We start from the raw sequence: 24,095 nt of genomic DNA on the forward strand, positions 1-24,095 counted from the left end.
CAGTCCACCTTGCTAAATCCAAAACACTTGGAAATGCATTTCAAGCCCATTACTTACTAAGCAACCTGATTTTAGAGAGATGTCTAAGCATGTTTTAGAAGTTCTAAGTGATAAAAGATCCTCGGTACAACTCAAATATTCAATTGTTACAAATTACATGATTTTCATATAGCTTCAGCCTCTGGAGCCTCTGGATGCTGTTCCCTCCTTGCCAAATTCAAATGTGATGCACAGCTAGAAACCTCTTGCCACTTACTATTCCAGAAATTCTTTAACTTTACAGGAAGGGTACATATCTTGAATTCGCTTTTAAAAATATACATTAATTTTAAGTATCTCAAGACACAAAACCCACTGAACTAGCACTAAAATTCGTTATGAGGAAATAACTGTAGCCAGTCTGAAATATCTGGCAGCCAAAGCTTTTTTGCCCATTCACTGTAATTAGAATTTAACATAAATATCTGATCAAGTGAGTATCCCCTGTAAATTACAGCTCTGTCTTTATGAGCAGCCTGATCTGAATATGAAATCAGTCTTGTTCTGAGAGAGGAGCAAAGGTATGTGAGTTCCAGAGGTCCTTCCCAATGCACTGAATAAATTCTATAATAAAGACACATACCTACATGCATAAATACATAACATTTATACAGGATGATGTGTGTTTATGCTTTAACAAAATGGGATGAAAGAGATTACAGCTGATATTTTACATCAGCAACTTTTTTTCACCACATCACTGCAATCACAACCGTGGCAGATTTGTACATGGAGGTACATTTGGATGCAACCAAAAAATACCCAAAACAAACAAATAAAAAAACCCCAAAACCAAGCAGAAGTCAGCTGATGATGCTCTGCAAAGAGAAGCACAATGAAGACACAAGCCTAGGAGAGGATTATGTGAAGGTCAATGGCCCGAATGCAATGCCTGCATTTCATGCTGTGTGCGAGATGAAGCAATGTCTTGGCTTAAAAACAAAATAAAACAGTAGGAATAAAACTCCAGCAACCTGCAGAGGTCTCGGGCACAGTTTCATTGTCATTTTCATTTCCTGTATATTCTGTAGAAAAGCAAGACAAAGAATAGGACAACAGGGAAAAGGACCAAGTAGTTACAATCTGGCAAACTCTCTAATCCCAGAAAACACAAAGCAGCACAACCCCCAAAGTTTGCTTATACTGGACCCAGCTCCTGAAGGATTTTGAGTTGTTGGAAACAGGAGGAGCTGCAGTGCAGGGAGGACACAGCACTGAGTGTCACAGGAACAGCCAGGGCACCACAGCAGTGACACCAGCAAGGGCAGCAGAGCACTTGAACCAAGAGAGGAAACCTCACACAAACCACCCTTAGTGATAACAAGTCTAACAACTGGCTCCACGTGAGGGGAAATTAGGCTGACATCCAGATACAGCAAATCACCAAAAGGTATTGAAAGCTGATCAAAAGAAACCATTAGCAACACAGATTTCCTAATCAATAATAGAAATACGTGTATTAAGCAGTCAATTTATCAGATGGAAGCACCAAAAATGAAAATTGGCTTTTAAATTTTTAAAATAAATGTTAAAAGAACTTCTTCAAAAGGATAAAATCTCTCTCTCCTTGAAGAGAAGCTGTATATATAATCTAGAGCAGCCTGAAGAGAGCAGACAATAAAGCAGATGTCTATTTTTATAAGCAGAAATGGTAAAATACCCAAGAGACAGCACTGCTGTGTTGCTCTGCAGAGCTGTCTGCTGGACAGGCTTCCACTGAAGAGAACACTTTTCCAAAAGATGCTTTTCACCCTACTTGAAATGAAGTGTTCTTCTTGGTAATCTGAAGTATATGAGGTACTGTTATAACTATTATTAAAAATAAGCCATCAGTATTCCCAGGGCCACCACAAAAACCACACTGATGGGATACAGGCTGGTGAGCAGCCTTGTATTTCACACACCTGTGGCCAACAAGAAAACAAACACTGATGGGAAAAAATGACTCAGAGGAAATATGTGATACCAGCTTGGAGCAAAACCGACCTGCAAGAGGCAAAACAAGTTACATTTCATGCACCAGAAAGACCTGCTGGGTACTTCTAGATAGCCACAAAGATTTCATTTTAAAAAAAGTTAATTAGAAGTATTAACGAGTGTAAACAGTTACCTTGCCAACATGCTCCAACCACCAGCTGTGTTTCTATCTTGGAAGGGTGGAGTGGGTAATCCTCAGTGACTGGGAAAGGGTCATAGGAAACACCATCCACGTAGAGAGACACGGTGGGAAATTCAACGTTGACAACATAGTGGTGCCACTCTTTGTCACACACCTGAGTGGAGAGAGTTTCAAGAATTCTGCTGGTTTTGTTTCCCATTACAGTTCAGTAACTGATCTGGTGCCATGTTTTACATAAACACACATGCAGATGTACCCACAACCTACAGTACAAGCCTTTACAGACACGGTTCATCTTTCACACACATGGCACACATCTGAAAAGCAAACTGACTGCCAAACATTAATAAAAAGTCTCTTTATTCTGTTGCCAATACAGGAAGCTGCGTATACTTCCTTTCCTTTAATTTTTATATCAAATAACAGCACATTTCAATCTAAAAATACATATCTACATGCATTGCACATCCTGAAATACTGTTACAAGACAACCTTACTTGACAAAGGACAGGTACTTGCTGAGAGCAACTGTTAAAAAAACACGACTATTTATCACAGATCCAGGGGCCTGAGAAAATACCACATGCTCAGAAGTACTTGAATGCTATAAACAACCTGGAATTTAACCTCCTGCTCTCTCATGCACTCCACCTCAGTGGATTTAGTGGAGTGGATTTAGTGAAGACAACTGATGTCACAGCTGTAAGACTGACACTGTATTTTCTACTCTACATTCAAGATGAACAGGTGAAGCTGAACCTGCCACTTGACCCCAAGTGCAACAAGCCCTGTTGGGTTCTGTGGAACAGCCCGTCAGGAGTTTGCAGTGGCACAAAGTGTTTGTATCACTGAGCACACGCTGACAAGGATGTCAGTCATTGGGGGCTCTCCCTCTAGCACTCTTTGCAGGCTCACCTGGTTGAGTTTCCAGTGGAACTCTGCAGGCTGGTAGGTCTTTCCCTGGGCGGGCTCCTGGCGGAACAGGAACACCAGGCGGCAGTTGTGCACGTACAGGGCGTAGTGGTGCCGGTTCATGTCTGCGGCAGTTGGAGTGAACAGGTTATTTATTTCCTCACCGACAAATTCTCCTGCTCTGCAATTGCACACTTAAATATCAAAGTGACTGACTGGCAGTAATCAATGCAGAAGTAAATCAGGCATGGTAAGAGGAATGTAAAATATCTGCAGCAGTAGTGAGGGCAAACATCTTTGAAGAGCCCATGAGGCAGCAGAACAGACAGATACGTCTCTATCCAAACCCAACCTAGACCAAGGCACAGCACTGAAGAGCCAGAGATAAACCTGTCAGCAGGAGAAAGAGCTCCATCTGAAAACACAAGAGCTTTTTTTTGCTACAAATGGTAATTACGGAAACAGGGTTATCACGTTTCCTTCTTATTAATGGCATTTTCCAAATTATTGTTGCTGTGTCATAAGCAGAGAGTGAAATGATGCACAGAATAAAAAAAATCATCTTTGGAGAAAGAAAATTATATCCTCCTAAGGAAAAAAAAAAAAGGTAGAGCAGTAAATGCTGTCACTAGACCTGATATGTGTGTCTTAATGTTTTTAGGCAGCATCAAGAACAAGGCTATCTTTGGAGATGCAAACTCGAGGCTGCAGTGCCAGAATAAGTAATCTACCACAGCAAAAGAAGTGCATAATTTGAACAGAAATAGAATTAGAAAAAATAAGTCTGCCCAATCTGAAGCTACATAATCTAAGGCCGAGCCTAAACATAAGCACGACAGTGATTTTTGAAGTCAGCTCCATTTCAATTCCAAGAAAACCTGAAGGCAGAGAAAACACTGTCACATGCGCTGCCAGAGCACATAAAAACCCCACCAACCAACAAGACTGTTTGTAACTGAAGTACTGACAAACCTGTCTTGTCTGAATTGCACAGAATTGTCTCCTTCTCTTTGGTTCCAGGCCCGTGCCTCATCCACACTGAGATCATGAAGGGCTCCTTGAGGTTGACTGTGACCACCCCGTCTGGGATCCTCACGGCCTGCGTGCCGTTGAACTCGAAGACCTGGTCGCTGTCGTGGCCGTTATCCGTGGGCAGCCCCACGGTCCAGTTGGCAGCACTGCTGGGAGGGGGCAGCAGCTCAGCTGTGCCAGAGGCAGCACCTACAACACAAATGCTCAGATGAAAACTGAAGTTTAAAAGACCACCAGCAGTTTCAGATACAACTGTTTATCTCGGCGCTGATTTCACAGCACCAACTGTCGGGATTATGCACTACCATGACCCATCAAGCAATTCTCCTTTTAAATAACGTGGCACTAATTACAGGCATCTAACACCATGGTAACTTCCACAAACCTGACTTCTGGGTACAGAACTAATCTCATAATAAGCACAACAGTTTCAATCTCCGCCGCTGTAGAATCTTATTTTGCCTCTGTCTCAGGAACCCTTTCATTAACGCCACTTGTCCCTCAGAGCCACGAGCACGATGCCCTTCTCTAGACACTGTACTCAGCTGTGACACCAGGAGTGATGCAGCTGAAGGAGTGCACAAGCTCCAGCTCACAGCAGGCAGCAGCAGGTCCCTCTAACGTCACACTGACTCCATCAGGAACTGCCTGGGTCTCTGGGGTTACATGCTATTCAGACTTTCAATTACTTTCAACTGAGGTTGAAGACATAAATCGTGAGTGATAATTTATCCTGTAATCTCAGTTCTTCCATATGGCTACAAAGGACTCAGTGACTTTTTGTAAGACCTTTAACTGCAGCATAAGTGGATGCCAAGGGCCTTTACTCCTAGGGCAAGCACAGTACAAATTTAACTGATCCAAGCTAACTGTTTTTTTTCCAAACCACTCCTTCTTGTGGTTTTCTCTAGTTTTTCATAATTTATTTCTCAGATTGCAGCCATTACATCCATCATGCTCAGAAAAACAGGGAGGGTTTAATGGCTATACCCTTCCACACAAACTCTTTCAGCTCTTGAACATGAATCTCAGGCAATGGACATTATTAGTCCATGCAAGATAGCAGAGAGGCAGAAAAAAGAGATTCTTTACCACATTTGAGAATTATTGTAGAAGTCACCTTCAGGCAATTTCATGCCTTTTGCTGCCAGTGAGGAAATGAGTTGAAGGGAAACTAAGTGCAAATGAAGACCAGATCTACTCATTGATTTCTGGTCTAACATAAAATTCAAAGTAAAACTAGTAAGCCAGAAAGACCACTTTTATTGTAACAAAAGCCTTCTTACCACAGAGCCTGTGGATGGATTTCTCAGAGTAGGTGTCTCTATCACAGCCTTTACCAATATGGTTGGTTTCCAGTTCCACCGTTGCTTCCACTGAGGTTATTGGCTCATCACAGGTCTCCAAATGCATCCCAGGGAACAGAGCCAAAGAACCAGTGCCAGGCTCATATTCTATTCTTTTGCTCCAACCTGAGTATTTATCCAAAGAAACAATATTAAAGATCTCTCGTGTTTAACTGAAGGCACCAGCAAATGCTAAAAGCAGAGAGGAAAGAGAACAAACCAACCTTGCCAGCCAGGCTTGCACGTAGGCTTAATGCTAATTTTAACCAACACATCCTCGGCAGCTCTCTTCTTCCCACAGTCATAGGCTGTTACTGTCAGTTTATACTGGTGTTCTTTACCATAGCTTAACTTCTCTGTGTTTTTTATATAACCTGACACAGAAAAAAAGGCAATTGTCAGACATCAATACAATTTTTCAGGCCCAATGCTGCAAAATGCATCCAGGTTCCATCTATGTGGACTTGAATAAAGCCACCTGCAGGTGAGTTACCCCTCAGTGACCTTTCAGTGCCAGCCCCGAGGCCCAGGGGTGCTGAGCAGGGCGACTGTGCCTGTCCCTTACCGTCCTTGTCGATGGCAAAGGGCACGTCGGGGGTGAGGATCTCGTAGCTGCAGATCTGGCTGAACTGGGGGGAGCAGTCTGCGTCCACGGCCTCCACCCTGAGGATGTTGTCGTACCTCTTGCCCTCCATCACCGTGGCCTTGTAGGATTTCTCCTTGAACACCGGGGAGTACTCGTTCACGTCGTTCACCTGGATGTGCACTGTGGCCCTGCAATGACACACACACAGGGACTGTCACCCCGCTCCTGCCAGCTCTGGGTACAGCAGCTCCCTCCCCTCTGCCACCACAGCCCTGTCAGACTCTCAGCTGACAGCTCTGAACCTGCCCTGCTCCTGTGCAGGGTGTTCTGAACACCCTCCCTCCAACCAACCTCCACCCAGTCTTCCCACACCACTGAAAAAAGAAAGGTAAATGGCATTTGTACCACCAGACAGTGTCTCATGCAGGAATTACATAGTTAGGTCTAACTGAGGAATAAGAAAGGAAAACTTGTTTTGAAGATCCATTTCCTGGATACTTTAAACAAGGAAAGAACTCTATTTTATATTTGCCTTTTTTTCTTCCAGTCCATTTACTTCCATGAAGGTTTGGGTTTGATTCACAGGAATATTTGTACCTGGTTCTGAATGACTGTCACTTTTCTCCTGCTCAAAGAAATGCTTTTAGGGTATTACAGATTCTGCCAAATCAGCCTCTTCTTTTCCACAAGAAGCCATCCTTCAGCATTTCAGCTCTCAGAAAGAAGAGACCAATGACTAATAAACCCACCAATCTCAACTACCCTAGCTAGGAAAGCAGTGGGTGTTCCTCCAGTGTACTGCCATATAATTCAATGTAGTTCTACGTTTTGTTTACTATCACAGGTTATTTGCAAATAAAAATCAAACCCTTGTGTATAGAATAGCAAGATTTTGTTTGTCACCCAGCTGACCTCTACTACTCTTTTCTCATCTTATTTCTGCCCCTCTCTTTGCTTCACACAACTGCTCATCTCCCACATGCTCTGCAGATGTTTACACCAGAGTGTCAAACAGTTATTCTCAAGTGGGTTTTCTAGAGACTATTTTATATTGTGGTTTTTCCTTAGATAAAGATGAGCTAAAGACTGCTTTGTTCCCATTCTTTAATGTAGGCAGAGATGAGCCCCGTGCTATTGATCTCGGGTTATCTGCTGAGGCTGGCTGGAAATGACAGAAACATGAAAGCTTTGGCATTTTGTTAAGCTTAATACACAATGACTTCTTGAACCAGTTTTTTGGATTTAGAAGTTGAATTCCAAAACAATGTCCAGGCCTGGTATCCCATGCAAGCTCTACCAACTCCAGACAGATTTTAAACGTATCAGCAGTTTCCCTGCATCTATCCCCACCTGGTTTTCTGATGTAAATTCAGAGACATCAAGGGATAAAGCAGTACCACCTAAAATACAAATATGCAAGGGTGTCCAAGCAGCTCATGTCCATTTGGCTGCTCTTTTTATTACTATTATTACCCTGCTTGGGAGGTTGGACCAGATGAGCCAGAGTGGTCCCATGGAAAGCCTTCCAGCCTGAACACTTGGTTCAGATTTACTCTCAATAATCCCATAAATCACCACAAACCTGGAGCCAAAACTTCCCCTCAGCCCAGCCCAGCCCGACTTACTTGTGGGATTTTTTTGCATTTGCTCCATCTGGTCCCTTCCCACAGTCGTAGGCCTGGATGGTGAAGGTGTAGTCCTTCTGCAGCTCACAGTCCAGCTTTTCCTTAGAGCGGATAATTCCCTCACCAGTGGATTTATCCACCACCACTGCTTCAAAGGGAACATTCTGCCCGTGGATTTTAAACCCACAAATCTCACCTACAGAGTTAAAGTAGAGACAGGTTAGAAACGGTCAACGTGATGATACGTTTTTAAAATAAATGACCGAATATTTTGCAGCCAGGGGTTTGTGAGGGTCTGTGGACAAAGCAAGAGCACTGTGCTTTAAAATGGGTGAATTCTGGGAACTTTAGTAAAAAGAAGCAAACGTCTGCCTTCCAAGCAACTTGTTTACTTTGCATCCATTCATGCAGGAGTACAAAAGAGAAAAAGAGAAATGTAGACAGGCATTTCACAGGAGTACTTGAGACAGCTCTAGGGCAAGAGTAGATCTTATGTGAGCATACAGCCAAGGCCACTGGTAATATCTTCTATGCCAAGCTACTGGCAATAGCTGGGCAGCTGGTTTACTTTGACCAGAGCAAGAGGTTAAAATGCACAGTTACAAGTCAAGGGATGAAAAGGCTTCGAGTACAGGTTCAGCACCATAATTACAGAAATTCTGTCAACAGATCAAAGGACAAAGTCTTCCTGTGCAATGTACCTGGCTAAAATCAGGGAATCAAAATAAACTACTGAATGAGAAAGGTAGAAATACCAACTTCTCAGGCATCCATTTCAACAGCTATCTACTAACACAGGCCAAATGTTAGTCAGGGAAGCTCTCAGGGAATGATTTAGAAGGTTTTCCTTCTGTTCAGACTCTTCACTCTACAAACTTGGAAGAGAAGCCCCATTTTTAAAGCACACCATTTTTAAACACACCTAAGCCCAAGGCTGCACTACAGAATTCCAGCTGGCCCAGCTGGGTAAGCCCAGCACACAACAAAAGCCACTCAATAAACTGTCTGACCACCTACACCGTGGTTTTACCTCTGCAAGTGGTTATATTTTGATGGGGGTTTTCTCACACTAACAAACCCCACTGTTTTGCTGTTACAGTTGCAGTGGTTTCTTAGTACCAACAACACACTCCTAATGAAAACATGTCTGGAGGTATTCAAAAAAAGGGGGTTGATTCATATTTTAAACCACTGAAGTCAGTCCTGAGGGGTGTGTACTGCAGGGAAGGTGCTGTAATCCTTCAGCACTTCCACATTATTTCACACAGCACGTGGAAAACTTCAGCTGTCCCAAAGAAGTGAAAATATCAGAAAATGCTGATTTTCCCCAAACAGCTTCTTCAGGGTCCACACAATGTACAATAACCCCAAATGGTTCAAATGGATGTCTGATTTACAGATATTTCTAACCAAGGGTTTGGTTACATAACACTTTTTATAATATATTTTAAAATAGAAAAAAACTGGGAGAATAAATGGGACAAAAGAGCATGACAGGATCTTCTGTTTCAGTGCTGATTCCCCATTTCATAATCAAAGTTAGTAGGTTAATATTCATAAAAGGGATAGAAAGAACCCTTTATCACCTTCTTTGGTGACTGTCACCTCAAAACTCTCTAAAGGGAAAAAAGACAAACCCAAGTCAGTAACAGGAAAGGTTGAATGGGAGCAAATAAGGAAAAGGCAAAGATGCACACATTACACAGAAAAGCTTTGGAAAAACTGTATTTTAAAATTCCAGTGGTGATCTGCTGTAACAATTTTAGAGTTTTAGTTATGTTAAATACGGTTTAATCATTTAACTCCAGGTTTTCACTTGCAGAATTTTGAAATATTTCTTACAATCAAGGCTTTGTTTTCTCCTTTTCTTTTTTTAATACCATCTGCTAAATGAGATATTTTCAAAATTGCATGTTGGGATTTTTTTAAAAGAATCAATAGAGATTCTGCAGGATCCTTTTCAAAGCTCCACACATATTCATGCTTTAAATTAAAAATTCCTAACCCCCACAAAACACCATTCTGCATCCCAGAGTAGCAAGAGGAAAATAAAGGGACTGTGGCTGAGAAGTGGTTCACCCTAGGGGTGGGGGAAGAAGGACTGAAGCCTGTTACAGGCACATCAAAAAACCCAGGGAAACATTTCAAACATCTGGCTACGAGACCCTCCACTGCACTCCAATAACAGAACACACTCAGCTGTGTGAAGGCATCCAGATACAACAGTGTCTGTTGCAAATGGAACAGCAATTCAGCTCCTTTATGCACAGTAAAGGGGAAATCCCTGCCTGAGAGCCTCAGCCACCAGACTGATTTCAGGCACAAACAATAAACATACAATAAAAAATGCGACTGTCCTTTATTTCTTCAGCAAAACCACTTAGGATCAAACTCCAGCATGATTCAATTTGTAACGTAGAAAAGATTCACAGAGGAACGAGAGTGGTTGGTCGCTGTTTTCTGAGGCAGATCTGTCACAGTGATGGTGCACAGGACTGATTTTATCCTGTCCCTACGTGCCAGGCAGCCTGACAAGGCAAGCTGGCATGAATATATTCACCCTGTTTTCAAAAGGGTGTCATTTCAGATTGAAAACCATACAAATAACCTGAAAAATAAACATCTATATAACCCCACTTGTTTTTGCACACCTGAATTTCAGGATCCTGCTCACAGCACAGGGTGGGTGAGCAAAGCAATAAAATGTTACTTTTACTTGCCCCACAGTCCATGCACTACAAAGCATCTAAATGAACTCGTTTCGAGATGTTTCGACACGCTCAAAATTGAAATAAAGCAAAAAAAAAAAAAAGCTCTACTTAAAGTACTTTAAACCTGCAGACAGTTCAGAAGTTTCCCAGCTCAGCTAGAGGGCACAATTAATTAATACACCCAGCCTTTTGAAGCATGAATAAATTTGATTCCTAAGTAGGAATACAGCAGAGCTGGGGCTGAAGCAGCCATTTAATCCTGAGCAGGGCTTTGTTTTGCTGTGAAAAGCACAGCACTGCCCCGTGGGCTGCTCACAGTGATGGCCCAGGAGGGGCTGGACAGCAGCAGAGTGAGGCAGGAGGGGAGTACAGCTCCCCAGAACAGGGGACAGGGCTCCTCTTCCAGGAGTGCTCCATTCAGTGGCAGCAGAGTGAGCTAGGAGGGGAGTACAGCTCCCCAGAACAGGGGACAGGGCTCCTCTTCCAGGAGTGCTCCATTCAGTGGCAGCAGAGTGAGCTAGGAGGGGAGTACAGCCCCCCAGAACAGGGGACAGGGCTCCTCTTCCAGGAGAGCTCCTTTTCACTTCCACACCTCCATCGTCACACTATTTCTTCTACAAACAAACTATTTATTTCATTTATTAAGCTGAAATACAGCACTGAAACCATACTTATATACAAAATATAAATATGCTCCATTCAGTGGCAGCAGAGTGAGCCAGGAGGGGAGTACAGCTCCCCAGGAACAGGGCTCCTCCTCCAGGAGAGCTCCTTTTCACTTCCACACCTCCATCAGCCACACTATTTCTTCTACAAATAACAATTTTATTTCAAGCTGAAATACAGCACTAAAAGCACGCTTATATACAAAATATAAATATGCTCCATTCAGTGGCAGCAGGGTGAGGCAGGAGGTGAGCACAGCTCCCCAGAACAGGGACAGGGCTCCCCAAGGCCAGGAGTCAGGACTGGTCCATTCAGTGGCACACAAACTCTGCCCCACATCCCCACAGAACTCTCCTTCAACATCTGTGCAACTCAAACCCAGCAGTCTCCTACTGAGAATTCCTTTACAATGTCCATGTGCCCTACTCAAAATTTAATTTCTTTAAATTCATTGGTCTGCTGCTGCTTAAGAAATATCTATTTTTGAAAGCCAAAATACATTGTTTATACAAATATGCTTTGTTCATACAAATTGCAGTTGATAAAATGTTCATTTAATGAAAGCAGGTTTATACAATTTAGACCAACCCAATGGGAAAAGTCTCATTTAAGAAATGCTTTGACGTTGGATTTTCCTCTGCAAACAGAACAAAATACTTGAATACTCAAAGTATTTTCTTGAAAACATTCCTATCCAAGAGGTATAAAACTACCACTCTCAGAATCTGTTCAATGCTGCTCAATGCTAGCACCTACATTTAAAGCACTTAAGAACTGCAAGAGGTGATTCATGTTCTCCTCATCCCTGAGAACACGAGTCAGGCTTCCCCTTCCTCTTCTCAATTCACAGATTTTGTGTATCCCAACACAAGCCCCTTTGTTTGGCAGTGGAAGTTTTCTCTAGACAGACAGCAGTTTTATCTCCAGTTAAGGTAGCAGAAGAGCCTCTGCCATATGTACCCAACCCATGAGGAAGTTTGAATTTCAGAGCTTCAGCATTATCTCTCACCTTCTGAATAGCAAATTTACCATTATCTTCAACTCCACTGGAGATAATTACAGCCTTATGATAATGCAGCAAAAATGTTACTTTAAGCAGTATCTGAAGAAAATTGTGATCAAACTGCCAAAAAACTGTAGCCCTCAATGCAGTCAGCTGCTGAACATTTCAAATGGCTCTTAATTTAATTTAATCACTCTCCTATCTCTTCCCCCATAAAGCCAGGATAAGCAAAGCTCCCAAAAATGGCTCATGTCACATCCTTCAGGTACTTCACCTGGACTCTTAACTCTCAACTTTTGCTTAACCAAATAAGCTGCTGCAAATACCCAATTTAAGCTTGTGTTATCCAGTACAGGTAATTTAAATACCTGCAGATGCCCAATGGTATTCTTCAAACACATCTAACACTGTCAAATTCAAAAAAGGACTTTCCATAATACTGCATCCAATTAATGAATACAGTATTCCTAAACAAAAGCTTTCAGAAAAAATCTACTGCAGAAACTTGTAAGAAAATTGTCAATCCTACGTTTGAAGTGAAGAATCAGCCCACACTTGGCAAATATCTTGTGTTTCATTCTCTGTATTCTTTGCTAGAGGAGAAAAAGCATTTTCTTCAGCCAGTTTTTAAAATACCCTAGACTGTTAAGCCAACTTATCATAGACATGCAATCCTATTTCTACTAATTGGTATTTTCACTCTATTAAGACAAATAAAAAATGCTAAGGAAACCAAAACTCTCTTCAGAATGGAAAGAAAATCATTGTTTCAGAACTCCCACGCTGAATGCTGTGAATTGTGGAATCCAGAGGATTGAGGGAAAGGATAGACACTATGAAAACAAAAATAAAACACCAGAAAAATTACCATGTACACACAAAATTGAAAGAAGCAAAGAACTCTCTGGCTTGGATACTTGGGATACAGCTGCAAACCTGAAATAAAACACTGCTCCATGCACACACATTTCCCAGGATCTAAAAGCTTTCAAATGTTATGCTGCTGTTAGGGAAAACACACTAACACAGCACACCTGCCCCTCAGAAAGCATCTCCACACCTGCAAACAGAAATGAATCAATTCTTTACCTGCAAAACGCAGAGGGGCATCTTTGTCCAGGGCTATTAAAGGGGGGTCCAGCAGCACCGTGTTGTCATTTTCTGTAACTATGCCATGATAGGTTGTCTCAATCCATGGCTTATGCTTGTTAACTGAAAGGAAAACAAAGAACAAAGTCAAAATACTGGGAATTGACAATACCTTTAAAAAATGCTTTATAATACTAGTTACAGTATTTTTCTCTTTTATAATACTGAATCAAGGTTTTAATATACTGAAAGATTTGAGATAAAATCCTGGCTAAGTATGTTCAGAAGAGCTGAGTGTCCCTGTAGGCTCTCCAAAAGTAACTCGGAGAATTTAAATTAGTTTCTAACTATGCTGGGATTTAAGATGCCCCTGAAGTGCAATTCAAAAACCTGCAAACAGTGATGGGGAGCTGCTGCCACATGTCAGCTCATGTCCTGTATAGGGGGTTTCACTATCATAAAGAAAACAGGTGGAAAAGAGATCAAACTTCATTTCTTTAGTAGTTGTTTTAAGAGACTGGGAAACTCCACTAAAAAAATCTCGCACAAAAATATCCTTCACCTCTGCACAGAAGAGGCTCAAAGTGACCACCTGAGCCTGTCTCAGGATGACTGGCCTTCCTCTGCTGCAGAGAAATGCAGTTATTTCTTTCCCTGTCAGCCTCAAAAAGAGTGTTTGCTACTACATCACTAAAGATGCAAGATCAAATCACCTTATCTGCTGGGTTGTCACCTACTCTGTGACAATCCAGCAGGAGAGTCCCTTAATTATTAAATATTTAGCTTTGTGTTCTGATCCCCAGCTCAGGTGACTGCCTGAGTGGCTCCTGGATGGTTTGGTTTCTTTAATTTTCCCAAATGCAGTTCTGGAAGGCTGCATGTATCCGGAAAAACATCCTACAGGGCCTGAAAACTGCTCCTTCCCAGACAAAACCAAGGAACCTTCAGCAAACAGTGCACAGTGAAATGTAAGAAATGCTTTGCTAGAGGTTACAACAAACACCAGAGAGGATTCCACAGGCAACACCACCCAGGTTTTGGTCTGCAGGAGATCAAGAACTTAAAACTTCTAAAATGCATGTCTGTATAGAGCAAAATACACACTCCAGCTTGAACACCATCACACAGCTGAGCCCTGCTATGTCACCCCTAAAGAATTATGTAAGACTGTCAAAACAGGCAGGGATGGAAGGGCAGCCCAGACTCCTGAATCCTCCCTCTTCAACAGACTAAAATGGATTCATGTCATGTGCCATGTGCTGACCTAGGGGGAATTAAACACCAGTGATGAAAGGACACTTCAATAAATGATTAAACCTAGAGAACTCATACAGGAAACCATAACACCCCCAAGATGCTTTCATCTGCAATCTTTTACTGGTTAGTAGCAACGGCAGACAGGATGTATCATCTCCATCCGTAACAATGCAGCAAGAAAGAGCTCACAAGGAACCGTTCTCATGCAAACCGTGTTTAATTACTCCATGTGGTTTTACTTAATATGGCAACAGCCTCTTTATTGCCTCAGTCCTCTCGCACAGGCACATTTCCAATGAGCAGCACAGCAAGGAGGCAGTAAATGCCGGGCACAGGAGTCTGTTTACCCAGGGAAGCTCAGGACAAACTGCTCCTGCTCACAGGATCCCTCCCTCCCAGGGAAGGAGCCAGAACTGCTCAGGTGTGAGGCTCCCATGGAATCCCCGCCCACAATTCAAACCTGCTCTCAAGAAAATCATCTCATCAGCACAGATTTGGCTTCAGGAGCACAGGGAGGTCACAGCTCTGCATTTTTCTGTCAGTACACCCAGGACAGTTATACCCCAATTGAAAATCTGAGTCCTTTCATCTGTTCATCTCCATCCTTGCAAGGATGTGCTATAAAATACCAGAACAGAGCTCTGCCAGAAAAAAACCTCCATCTCCATTCTAATGCTTCTCAATGCGAATTACAAAAATACTTGGGTTGTTTTTTTTTTTAAGTTCTGAGAAACCTTCTCCTAATTTAGCAACCTCCTAAATCCCACTACTGCTGGGTAGGGAGTTCTATAAAACCTTGAAGTCCTGTAACCACATATGAAGAGAATTATGAGTATGCTGAGCATCTGCAGAGTCTAGCAAACCTTCAAACAACAGGCCCAGTTGAAAGCAAAGTCATGTCCTTTTATTGTGCTGCAGACAATAAAATCATAAAGCTTAAACCCCTTTGTGTTTTGGAAGGCTAAAACATCACTAGGTTTTAAAACATAAAGCTTAAATCCCTTTGTGTGTATGAAGGCTAAACATCAGTGGATTTTAAAACACCAAACTTAGTGCTGAACATCCAGGAAAGGCCCGTTATCCACGTTTGTGATCTACTGACTTCAGCATAACCACACACTGCAAGGAATTCTCAAGCCAGCGTTTGAAATATGAAGTACAGCTTACAAGCAACACATCACTGCTTCCCTTCAATCAAACTGAACCAAGCATTATCCTGATCTCAGCTGCTTAAACAGCATTAAATGCCTGAGAAGAGGGACAAAAACGTCAAGGGGTAGTTTAATTGTCACAAAACTCCTGCAATCTACACAAGTTGCTCAAAGCCAGACTGGTAATTTCAAACCAAACAGGAGCCTATTCCAAGCTTGACACTAACCAAGTGCCCTGAGCTGTTAATCTCTTGCCATTTAACTGGGATAAACTGCGCTGGTTTCCTTGAAATACAATATTCACACTATTTGTAAGTGCCCCAGCTGGAATCTGCTGTAAATCCCAAGGAACATTTAATCTAGTCAAGTGGGGGCGGGGGGGGGAGCTGTGCTGGCACAGGCAGCTCACAGACCTGAGCCTGGCTTGTAGTGGGCACAAAGAAATTCCGGGGACAGCCAAGCACAGGCATTCCCTGGATGGAGAAACCCCTGCAGAGCCCACCCTGACACATCACATCTCTCAGGTGAGCACCAGGCACTCCCAGCCCTGCAGAGCCCACCCTGACACATCACACCCCTCCAGGTGAGCACCGGGCACTCCCAGCCCTGCAGAGCCCACCCTGTGCCCTCCCTGACACATCACAGCCCTCAGGTGAGCACCGGGCACTCCCAGCCCTGCAGAGCCCACCCTGTGCCCTCCCTGACACATCACAGCCCTCCAGGTGAGCACCGGGCACTCCCAGCCCTCCCTGACACATCACACCTCTCAGGTGAGCACCGGGCACTCCCAGCCCTGCAGAGCCCACCCTGTGCCCTCCCTGACACATCACAGCCCTCAGGTGAGCACCGGGCACTCCCAGCTCTGCCCCTCTGCAGGAATTGCTGCTCCAGGGGAGGTGCCTGCTCTGAAAACACCACCTGCCCCAGGTGGAAGTGCCCAGAGTGTCCTGGACCACAACAGCCTGACTGCTCTGCACCAAAGGGAAGGATCCCCAAAGCAAGATGTTTCCCTTCCCAAGAGCCAGGGGGTATTTGGGGTCTCTGTGGGGAATTTGGGAAGCCATTGCTGCAGAACACAGTCCAGCAGAGAACCAGCAGCAACATTTCCTGCTGCCTCAAAGAATTAATGGATGTAAATGAACAGGTTGGCAGGGCAGCCGGGTTTGGGGCTAGTGTGGAAACTTTAATCAAAAGCTATTAAGACAATCAGATTAATTCAGTTCTGCAATTTGAAAGCAAATATTAAAATTAAATGTACTTATCAAAGTCCTTTCTGAGGACTTCCATTATCTTCTCACAAGTGGTCAGAAGTTTATTTGACTTAAATGGGATCTGGCACCTACACGGCTGAAGATTTAAACACACCTCACCCAGAAAGGACTGGAATTGGAACTTTTTTTCTTCCAATAACTTCTTTTAACACACAGTGCTGTCTAGCCATGCTGCATTTTGTCAGAACTGAGTCACGATGATTCATGTCAAAATAAATTCTTAAGAATTAACCGGTTAAACATATTAAACTCAATAACAAGTACTAGAGTTTGAAATCTAGTGACAGTAAACACAAAATTCTCATTTTCAAAATGTACCTTTGAGACCTCATGAAAAATTCCTAGGAAAACTCATAAAAAGAGAATTATATTTGCTGTTAATACAGATGAACTGCACTTCATCTGCAGCAGATGAACTAGTAAAGAATTCTCTACTTGTCCTGAAGGCCTGACAAAAACTGATTACTGTTTATCTTTTGCTTAATCGTCCTCCTCTGTATGCAAGAGATTACAAGGATGCCTTTCAGTGAGACAATAAAACCTTCAATGTGTCTTACCTTCAACAGTCATAATTCAGTACTGTTGTGATAAAATTCCAAGCCATACCATTAAAAGATTAAGTCTGTGTAGTACCTATCACAGTAAAGCACAGTCCAGCCAAGGAGTGAGGAGCTACACAATAAAATGTGCCTTCCCCACCCAGAAAGTAAAGCTGGACAAGGGAAGGCGCAGCGTGGCCTGATTACAATGTGTGTTCTGTCCTGCCCCTCACAGCTCCTGCCTCCAGGAGAAAAGGCCCACCGTGAACTTGGACAGAAGCAACCTGAAATAAACTAGTGGTAAGGAAAACATGTACTTGTTTATTTAACTGTATATTTCTTCTCAAACCCACAACTTTATCAGAAGTCATTGTTGTACAAGCAGATCCAAACAATGGGGTAAAACTGAACACAAGTTCTGCTGAAATGCTGATTTTCCTGACTCTCCTGACAGTGTGGAGCTCATCCACAGCACGAGGGTCCAAGACAAGCTGCCATTCCCCCTGAACTGAGGGCAGCAGCAGAGTGTGAGGGGGTGAAGGCAGGAGACTCACTTGGAATATCCAGGAGATGCCCCAGGACAGGGATTAGGTAAAGGCAGGGACAGCCACCCGTCCCTCCCTGGCTCTGGCTGAAATTCACCCACAATTTCACATTTCTGTCTCGGATTCTTTGCCACAATAAAGTAACACCTCTCTGGAAGCTCCACTGCCATACACTGGAGCACAAGATCATGTTCATAAACCATCAGCCTGTACAATTAACACCAATTCTTCAAACACCATTCAAACCAGTAGCTGAAGGGATTCAACAAGGTTTTATTAAATTGTATTTTGCCTAGAGAAAAATCACTTGTTTATCACCACTTACAGAAAGTTTCCTGCTCCCCACTGAACCAGTTGCCTAAATCTGATTTTATTTGTACAAAGATACATGGAAGTTTTGCTACAAGGCTGATGAAACTAAGAGACATGCAAACGACTGATTAGAAACTGTTTGCAATTTTTACTATCCTCAACTGCAACAGAAGAAACATTCAGAGAACCAAAGGCCTTAGACAGACGATATACTGACCAAATTTGAATTTGGATAAAAGCCTGGCAGAGAAAACAAAGATTCCACCACAAAACAGTTTAAATAGGATTAGGACAACAAAGCCTTAATTTCAAGTGAAATTTAAAATGTTTTACACTAAACAGAAGACTGAAATAGAAAACATAAGCTTTTAACTACAAACACTAAATTAATAAATGTTACCCTAAATGTTGCTAATTATAGTGCAAGAGTGGAAACCCCTTCCCTTTTAACTGTTGTCATATTTATAAACTTTGCCCCCTGAAAGGAAACAGTATTTAGAAACACAGCAAACATTACCCCAGTATAGCTGGCACTTCTGGCTCTACTTGATTTAAAAACAGGGAAACCCACTGGGAGCAGAAGCTGCAACTTGTTTTCAATCAGACACAAAGCAAGTGAGATGAGACCTAATACCACAAACAAAGGACAGACAGACACTTCTTCAAAGGCACAGAGGTTCCCAATAATCCCTTCTAAAGGCTCCTAAGGAGGTTTAGTCCCTACAGAAGCCGATGCCAGTCAATCAGCACAAAACAAATAAATTAGAGTGCAAAACAAGATTTATTTAAGGCCAAGGTTTCTGCATCACTGAACTCTCCCATGCTGAGGAATCATCTCTGACTTTGACAACACTGATAGAGCTACAAGATACGTGGCCCTTAACACCATAAACCACATTTCAGAGAGATTTCTCCCAATGGAACTAAAGTGAGGGAGATAAGGTTAGAAAAACGGTGCAAGTGCTTTGTTCAGAAAACTTTAATGACTGTAGAAGTTTCCTCCTCTCTGCAGAACAGTTTCAGAGGCACAAGGCACTCAGTTATCACACACTTGGGGTTCAGGGCAGGAAACAGGGCCTTACCCAGAGTACCAGGACTGTGAGTTGTGAGGTGTTCACACTGCAGAGCTGTGGACTGACCTGGGTTTAACATCAACCCTTCTAATTTCCACGACACACCAGCCCATGAGCCCAGCTCCTTCCCTTCTCCTTAAAAACCTCTGCTATTATCTGCAGATGGTGATTTTGTGTCTGCAGAAACATTATCATCTCAAACCAAAGGTACATTTATTAATCTGGAGAAGTTTCTGTTGACCAATTTTCTTGCTAACTCTGCACAGACAGCACAACCTGCAGCCTGGTGAGACAGGAGAGACAACCAGCACACAAATTCCAAACACAACGCAAACCATCCTCGCCCAGACCATCTCTCCTCCATTTCAGTTTCCACAGCAGTGCATTATTTTAAATAACACATAGAGAGAAAGAGATTAAAATTGTTTCCATGAACAGACGGGTGTAACTAATGCTTTCCCAAGCACTACTGTAGAGAGGTCTAGTACTGGTTAATTTTCTCTCTTCTCAGTGGTTTCTTACTTTCATAAATACTTGGAGAATAAAAAAAAAACCAGGCCCCATAAATAGCCAAATTGTCTGTACATAATGGTTTAGGGTAGTGTTACACTTCCTTGTCTCTAGAAAGGAGAAAGAAACCTACCTAATCCCCAGCCCTCTATTAAAAATGCTGCTCCTGTGTCAAAAAAACATCTGCAGCAAGACTGTAGTAGTTACAAAGTGGTTTGTGGTTTGGATTTAAGACACTCACGGCACCACATAACTTCCTGAAACAATCACAGATCAGCAAAGCTTCCTCGAGATAGTATTATTTTCATCAATACCCTTCCTAAATGATAGTGAGCTGGAAGGGCCCCAAGACAAGAGAGCTCTGCCTGGTCAGGACTGCCTCCTCCTCCTCCTCCAGAAACTCTCCATCCCTCTCCCATCCAGAAACCCCTCCATCCCTCTCCCCATCCAGAAACTCCTCCATCCCACTCCCCATCCAGAAACCCCTCCATCCCACTCCCCATCCAGAAACTCCTCCATCCCACTACTCCCCATCCAGAAACTCCTCCATCCCACTCCCCATCCAGAAACCCCTCCATCCCACTACTCCCCATCCAGAAACTCCTCCATCCCACTCCCCATCCAGAAACTCCTCCATCCCACTCCCCATCCAGAAACCCCTCCATCCCACTACTCCCCATCCAGAAACTCCTCCATCCCACTCCCCATCCAGAAACTCCTCCATCCCACTCCCCATCCAGAAACCCCTCCTTCCCACTACTCCCCATCCAGAAACTTCTCCATCCCTCTCCCCACCCAGAAACTCCTCCATCCCTCTCCCCATCCAGCTCTGGTCAGAGACATCCAAGTGTTTCACCCACAGACACGGTCTGGATGCACTGATAGGTGCTGCTGCCCTTCCACTGCAACAGGCTTAGAAATATTTGGGTCAACTTGATCAATTACAAAACAAATTCGATTAGATTAAGAGTTCTGCACCAGCTGGACAGGAAAATGCCTCTTTTAGAAGCCAAAATCAGTCTCTGCACCCCTTAAAATAACGACAGGAAAGATGGTAGGTCAGCTAGCTCACACCTGCCTTTTGTGCTAGATTGCACGCCCCAAACGTTATTTCCCTTTCATCATCAAAAAATAAACCACTTTTCACTCCCCTGTTCCAACAGCAGGAATGGCAGAACCAGCAAGTTCAAACGTACTTGGAAATAAAAAATGGAACTGGCAAATACAGCACAAAACGGAAAGCCCGTCATAAATACCTCCAAACAAATGCCTTTCCTAACAAGAGGGAAATGAAAACGAGTAGCCCTTGCAGCTTTCCAGGTGTCCTCCAGAGCTGACTTGTCACCAAGTGCATCTCCACATAAAATTAACAGGCCCACCTACAACAGCCAAAACGCTGCAAGGACTAAGGCAACTGCACATACTACCCTGATCCAGCCCTCGTTCTGTAACTCAGTTATGTGTGATGAAGTCCAACAGATCAGGACCTGCAGCCCAGCAGCTCTGGAGATGTGACTGAAAACAGGTACTGATCCAACGAGCTGCAGGAAATCTCTCTGCTGCCAGTCCTGGGTAACACCGCCTGAATCTGCCATTTGTTTCCAAGCAGCTTTCTCGGAAAATGGCTTTGGATCTTCATCTTATTCCTAATTTCAAACGACAGAATTCCAAGACATTGGTGCAGTAAATACTACATCTAACAATCCCAGGAACGCTGGTGAACAGACTGTACTCGGGGGATGCTGCACAGGTAAATGATGGCCATGAGAGAACAGCTGGCACAGGATCCCCAGACACACCACAGCATCGGCTTCCTCACCCCACACAGGGAAACTGCAGCAAGACACGTCCATAACGAGCTGTTTATTAGATCAACAACTCCCCTTCAGCCTATTTACAAGCCATTTTACAGCCTCGCTTCTAATGCACCCTCCTTAAACCTCCCCATGCCATCAGCCGCATCTTGCGGGAGCAGCATTCCCGATGCCAGGGGTAACCTTCAGGTGAGGAGGAAGCGCCTCCGAGGCTCTCGGTGAAGGCGGCCGGGGAGCAGCCCCGCAATGCGTATGATGCCGCCGCTGCTGGGGATCAATCAATACACCAGGCCCACCGCGGACCCGCTCGGTCCGGCCCAGGCGGGGCTGGGGCTCATCCCCGCACGGAGCTTTGCCCAGCCAGGCCCGGCTGCCCGGGGGGTTTTATCCGGCTGTGCCCGGCTGTGCCCGGCCGGCTGTGCCCGCGGGACCCTCCCGGCAACAAGTGCCGCCCCCCGCCCGGCCCGGGCCCCGTTATGTAACAGGCGGGCGGGCACAGCGCATCCCGGGCCGGGCCGGGCTCTGCCCTCCGCGCCTGGCAGGGCTCAGAGAGAGCCGGGAGGACGAGCCGCCATCCATCCCCTCATCCCCCCTCTCTCCGCAGGTGCAATGGCCGCGGCGGGGTCACCCCGGCCCCGGCTCCATCCTCTCTCCCTCCTTTCCCTCCCCTCGCTGCCCGCCGCCTCCGCGCTCCCTCCCTGCGCCAAGGACACCGTCCCCTCTCCCGCCCGCCAGGCGATCCGGGACCGTCACCGAGATGCCGCGGAGCCTCCCCCGCCCGCCCCACAGCCGCGTTACCTCGGGCGGCCGCCGCCGCTCCGCAGAGCAGCGCGGCGAGCAGCAGGCGGGCGGCGGGGGCCGGCATGGCAGCGCCGAGCGGGGACGGCAGCGCGCAGCCCCGGCTGGCGCCCCCGCTGGTCCGGGCTCCGCTGTGCGGCGGGCGGAGGGCTCGGCTCGGCCCCGCGGAGGAGGAGGAGGAGGAGGAAGAGGAGGAGGAGGGACGAGAAGCGCTGCGCGGCCCCGCTCCGCTGCCGTCCCTCCCCTCCCTCCCCCGCCCGCCCCGCCGGCGGCTCCTAAAATGGCGGCCGGGCCCGCGCCGGGCACAGGCGGGGGAGGGAGCGAACCAACGGCACGGGGGGGAACGGGAGAGCCCATTGCGGACCCCCGCGGGCAGCGGCGCGCCCCGCCCCCGGCGCTGAGGGCACTGCGGCACCGCCGCTCCCTCACGGGCACCGCCGCCTCCCTCACGGGCATCACCGCCTCCCTCACGGGCGCCTCCCGCTCCCTCACGGGGCGCCGCGGCTCCTTCATGAGGCACCGGCGCTCCCTCACGGGCACCATCGCCGCCGCCGTCACCAGGCACCTCCCGCTCCCTCACGGGCACCGCCGCCTCCCTCACGGGGCATCGCGGCTCCTTCACCGGGCGCCTCCTGCTCCCTCACGGGGCGCCTCCCGCTCCTTCATGAGGCACCGCCGCTCCCTCACGGGCACCGCCGCCTCCCTCACGGGGCGCCTCCCGTTCCTTCACGGGCAGCATCGCCTTCCTCAGGGTGCATCTCCCGCTCCCTCACAGGGCACCGCCACGCCTTCACAGAGCATCGCGGCTCCTTCATGAGGCACCGCCGCTCCCTCACGGGGCACCATCGCTCTCTCAGGGGCTCCGCCGCCCCCTCGGGGACACCTCCCGCCCCCTCACGGGGCACCACCCGCTCCCTCGGGAGGCATCACCGCCCCTTCGGGGGCACCATCGCTCTCTCAAGGGCCCTCCCGTTCCCTCACGGGCACCTCCCGCCCGCCGGGCCCGGAGCCTCTCCTCTGCTTCGGGCGCTTTGGGCTTTGTTTGGGTTCTTACCTCGGGCCGAACCGGGCGGCGGGGAGAGGGCAGAGGCGCCTTCCCCACGGGCACTCGGCTGAGGTAACCTGGTGCCCTTCCAGAGCCTCACACGGCTGGTTTAAACTGATGCCCCTCCAGAGCCTCACACAGCTGATTTGAATTGGTGCCCCTCCAATGCCTCACACAGCTGATTTGAATTGGTGCCCCTCCAATGCCTCACACAGCTGATTTAAATTGGTGCCCCTCCAATGCCTCACACAGCTGACTTGAATTGGTGCCCCTCCAATGCCTCACACAGCTGACTTGAATTGGTGCTCCCCCCTCCAATGCCTCACGCAACTAATTTAAATTGATACCCCCTCCAAAGCCTCACGCAGCTGATTCAATAAATGCTGATTAGGCCCCCAAGTCGTTAAAAAGAGTTAAACCCCGTATGAAGCTCGCTAAGAAATAATTAACCCCATATAAAGCTATTTGAATGCTTTTGCCCTAACATTCTAACATACCTTCAGAAAAAAAAAGACAAAACCACTGGGTTTATCCACCCCAAAGCTGATGCCAAAGGCAGACAGGTACTGGACACACTGGGAATGGGATGGACAAACCCATTGGGCAGTTGGGATGGAACAAACTGCCAACACCTGGTGCTACGAGCATCAGG

At 45.7% G+C, this 24,095-nt stretch overlaps 1 protein-coding gene across 1 annotated transcript in view; it reads right to left on the bottom strand.

Moving 5' to 3' along the window:
- The window catches only part of CLSTN1 (calsyntenin 1), a gene marked incomplete at its 5' end in the record, with an annotated part of 31,258 nt that extends 8,793 nt beyond the window's left edge, over positions 1-22,465 (bottom strand). Inside the window, 11 exons of the mRNA XM_083876903.1 lie at positions 1,014-1,064; positions 2,150-2,312; positions 3,074-3,195; positions 4,043-4,291; positions 5,389-5,574; positions 5,673-5,822; positions 6,014-6,222; positions 7,660-7,855; positions 9,246-9,275; positions 13,129-13,251; positions 22,399-22,465. Coding sequence (XP_083733029.1) covers positions 1,014-1,064; positions 2,150-2,312; positions 3,074-3,195; positions 4,043-4,291; positions 5,389-5,574; positions 5,673-5,822; positions 6,014-6,222; positions 7,660-7,855; positions 9,246-9,275; positions 13,129-13,251; positions 22,399-22,465 — 1,546 coding nt within the window. The remainder of the gene's footprint in view (positions 1-1,013; positions 1,065-2,149; positions 2,313-3,073; positions 3,196-4,042; positions 4,292-5,388; positions 5,575-5,672; positions 5,823-6,013; positions 6,223-7,659; positions 7,856-9,245; positions 9,276-13,128; positions 13,252-22,398) is intronic.
- Positions 22,466-24,095: the final 1,630 nt, after the last annotated feature.

Source organism: Zosterops lateralis, assembly GCF_965231275.1.
Source record: "Zosterops lateralis genome assembly, chromosome: 22".
Taxonomy (NCBI): domain Eukaryota; kingdom Metazoa; phylum Chordata; class Aves; order Passeriformes; family Zosteropidae; genus Zosterops; species Zosterops lateralis.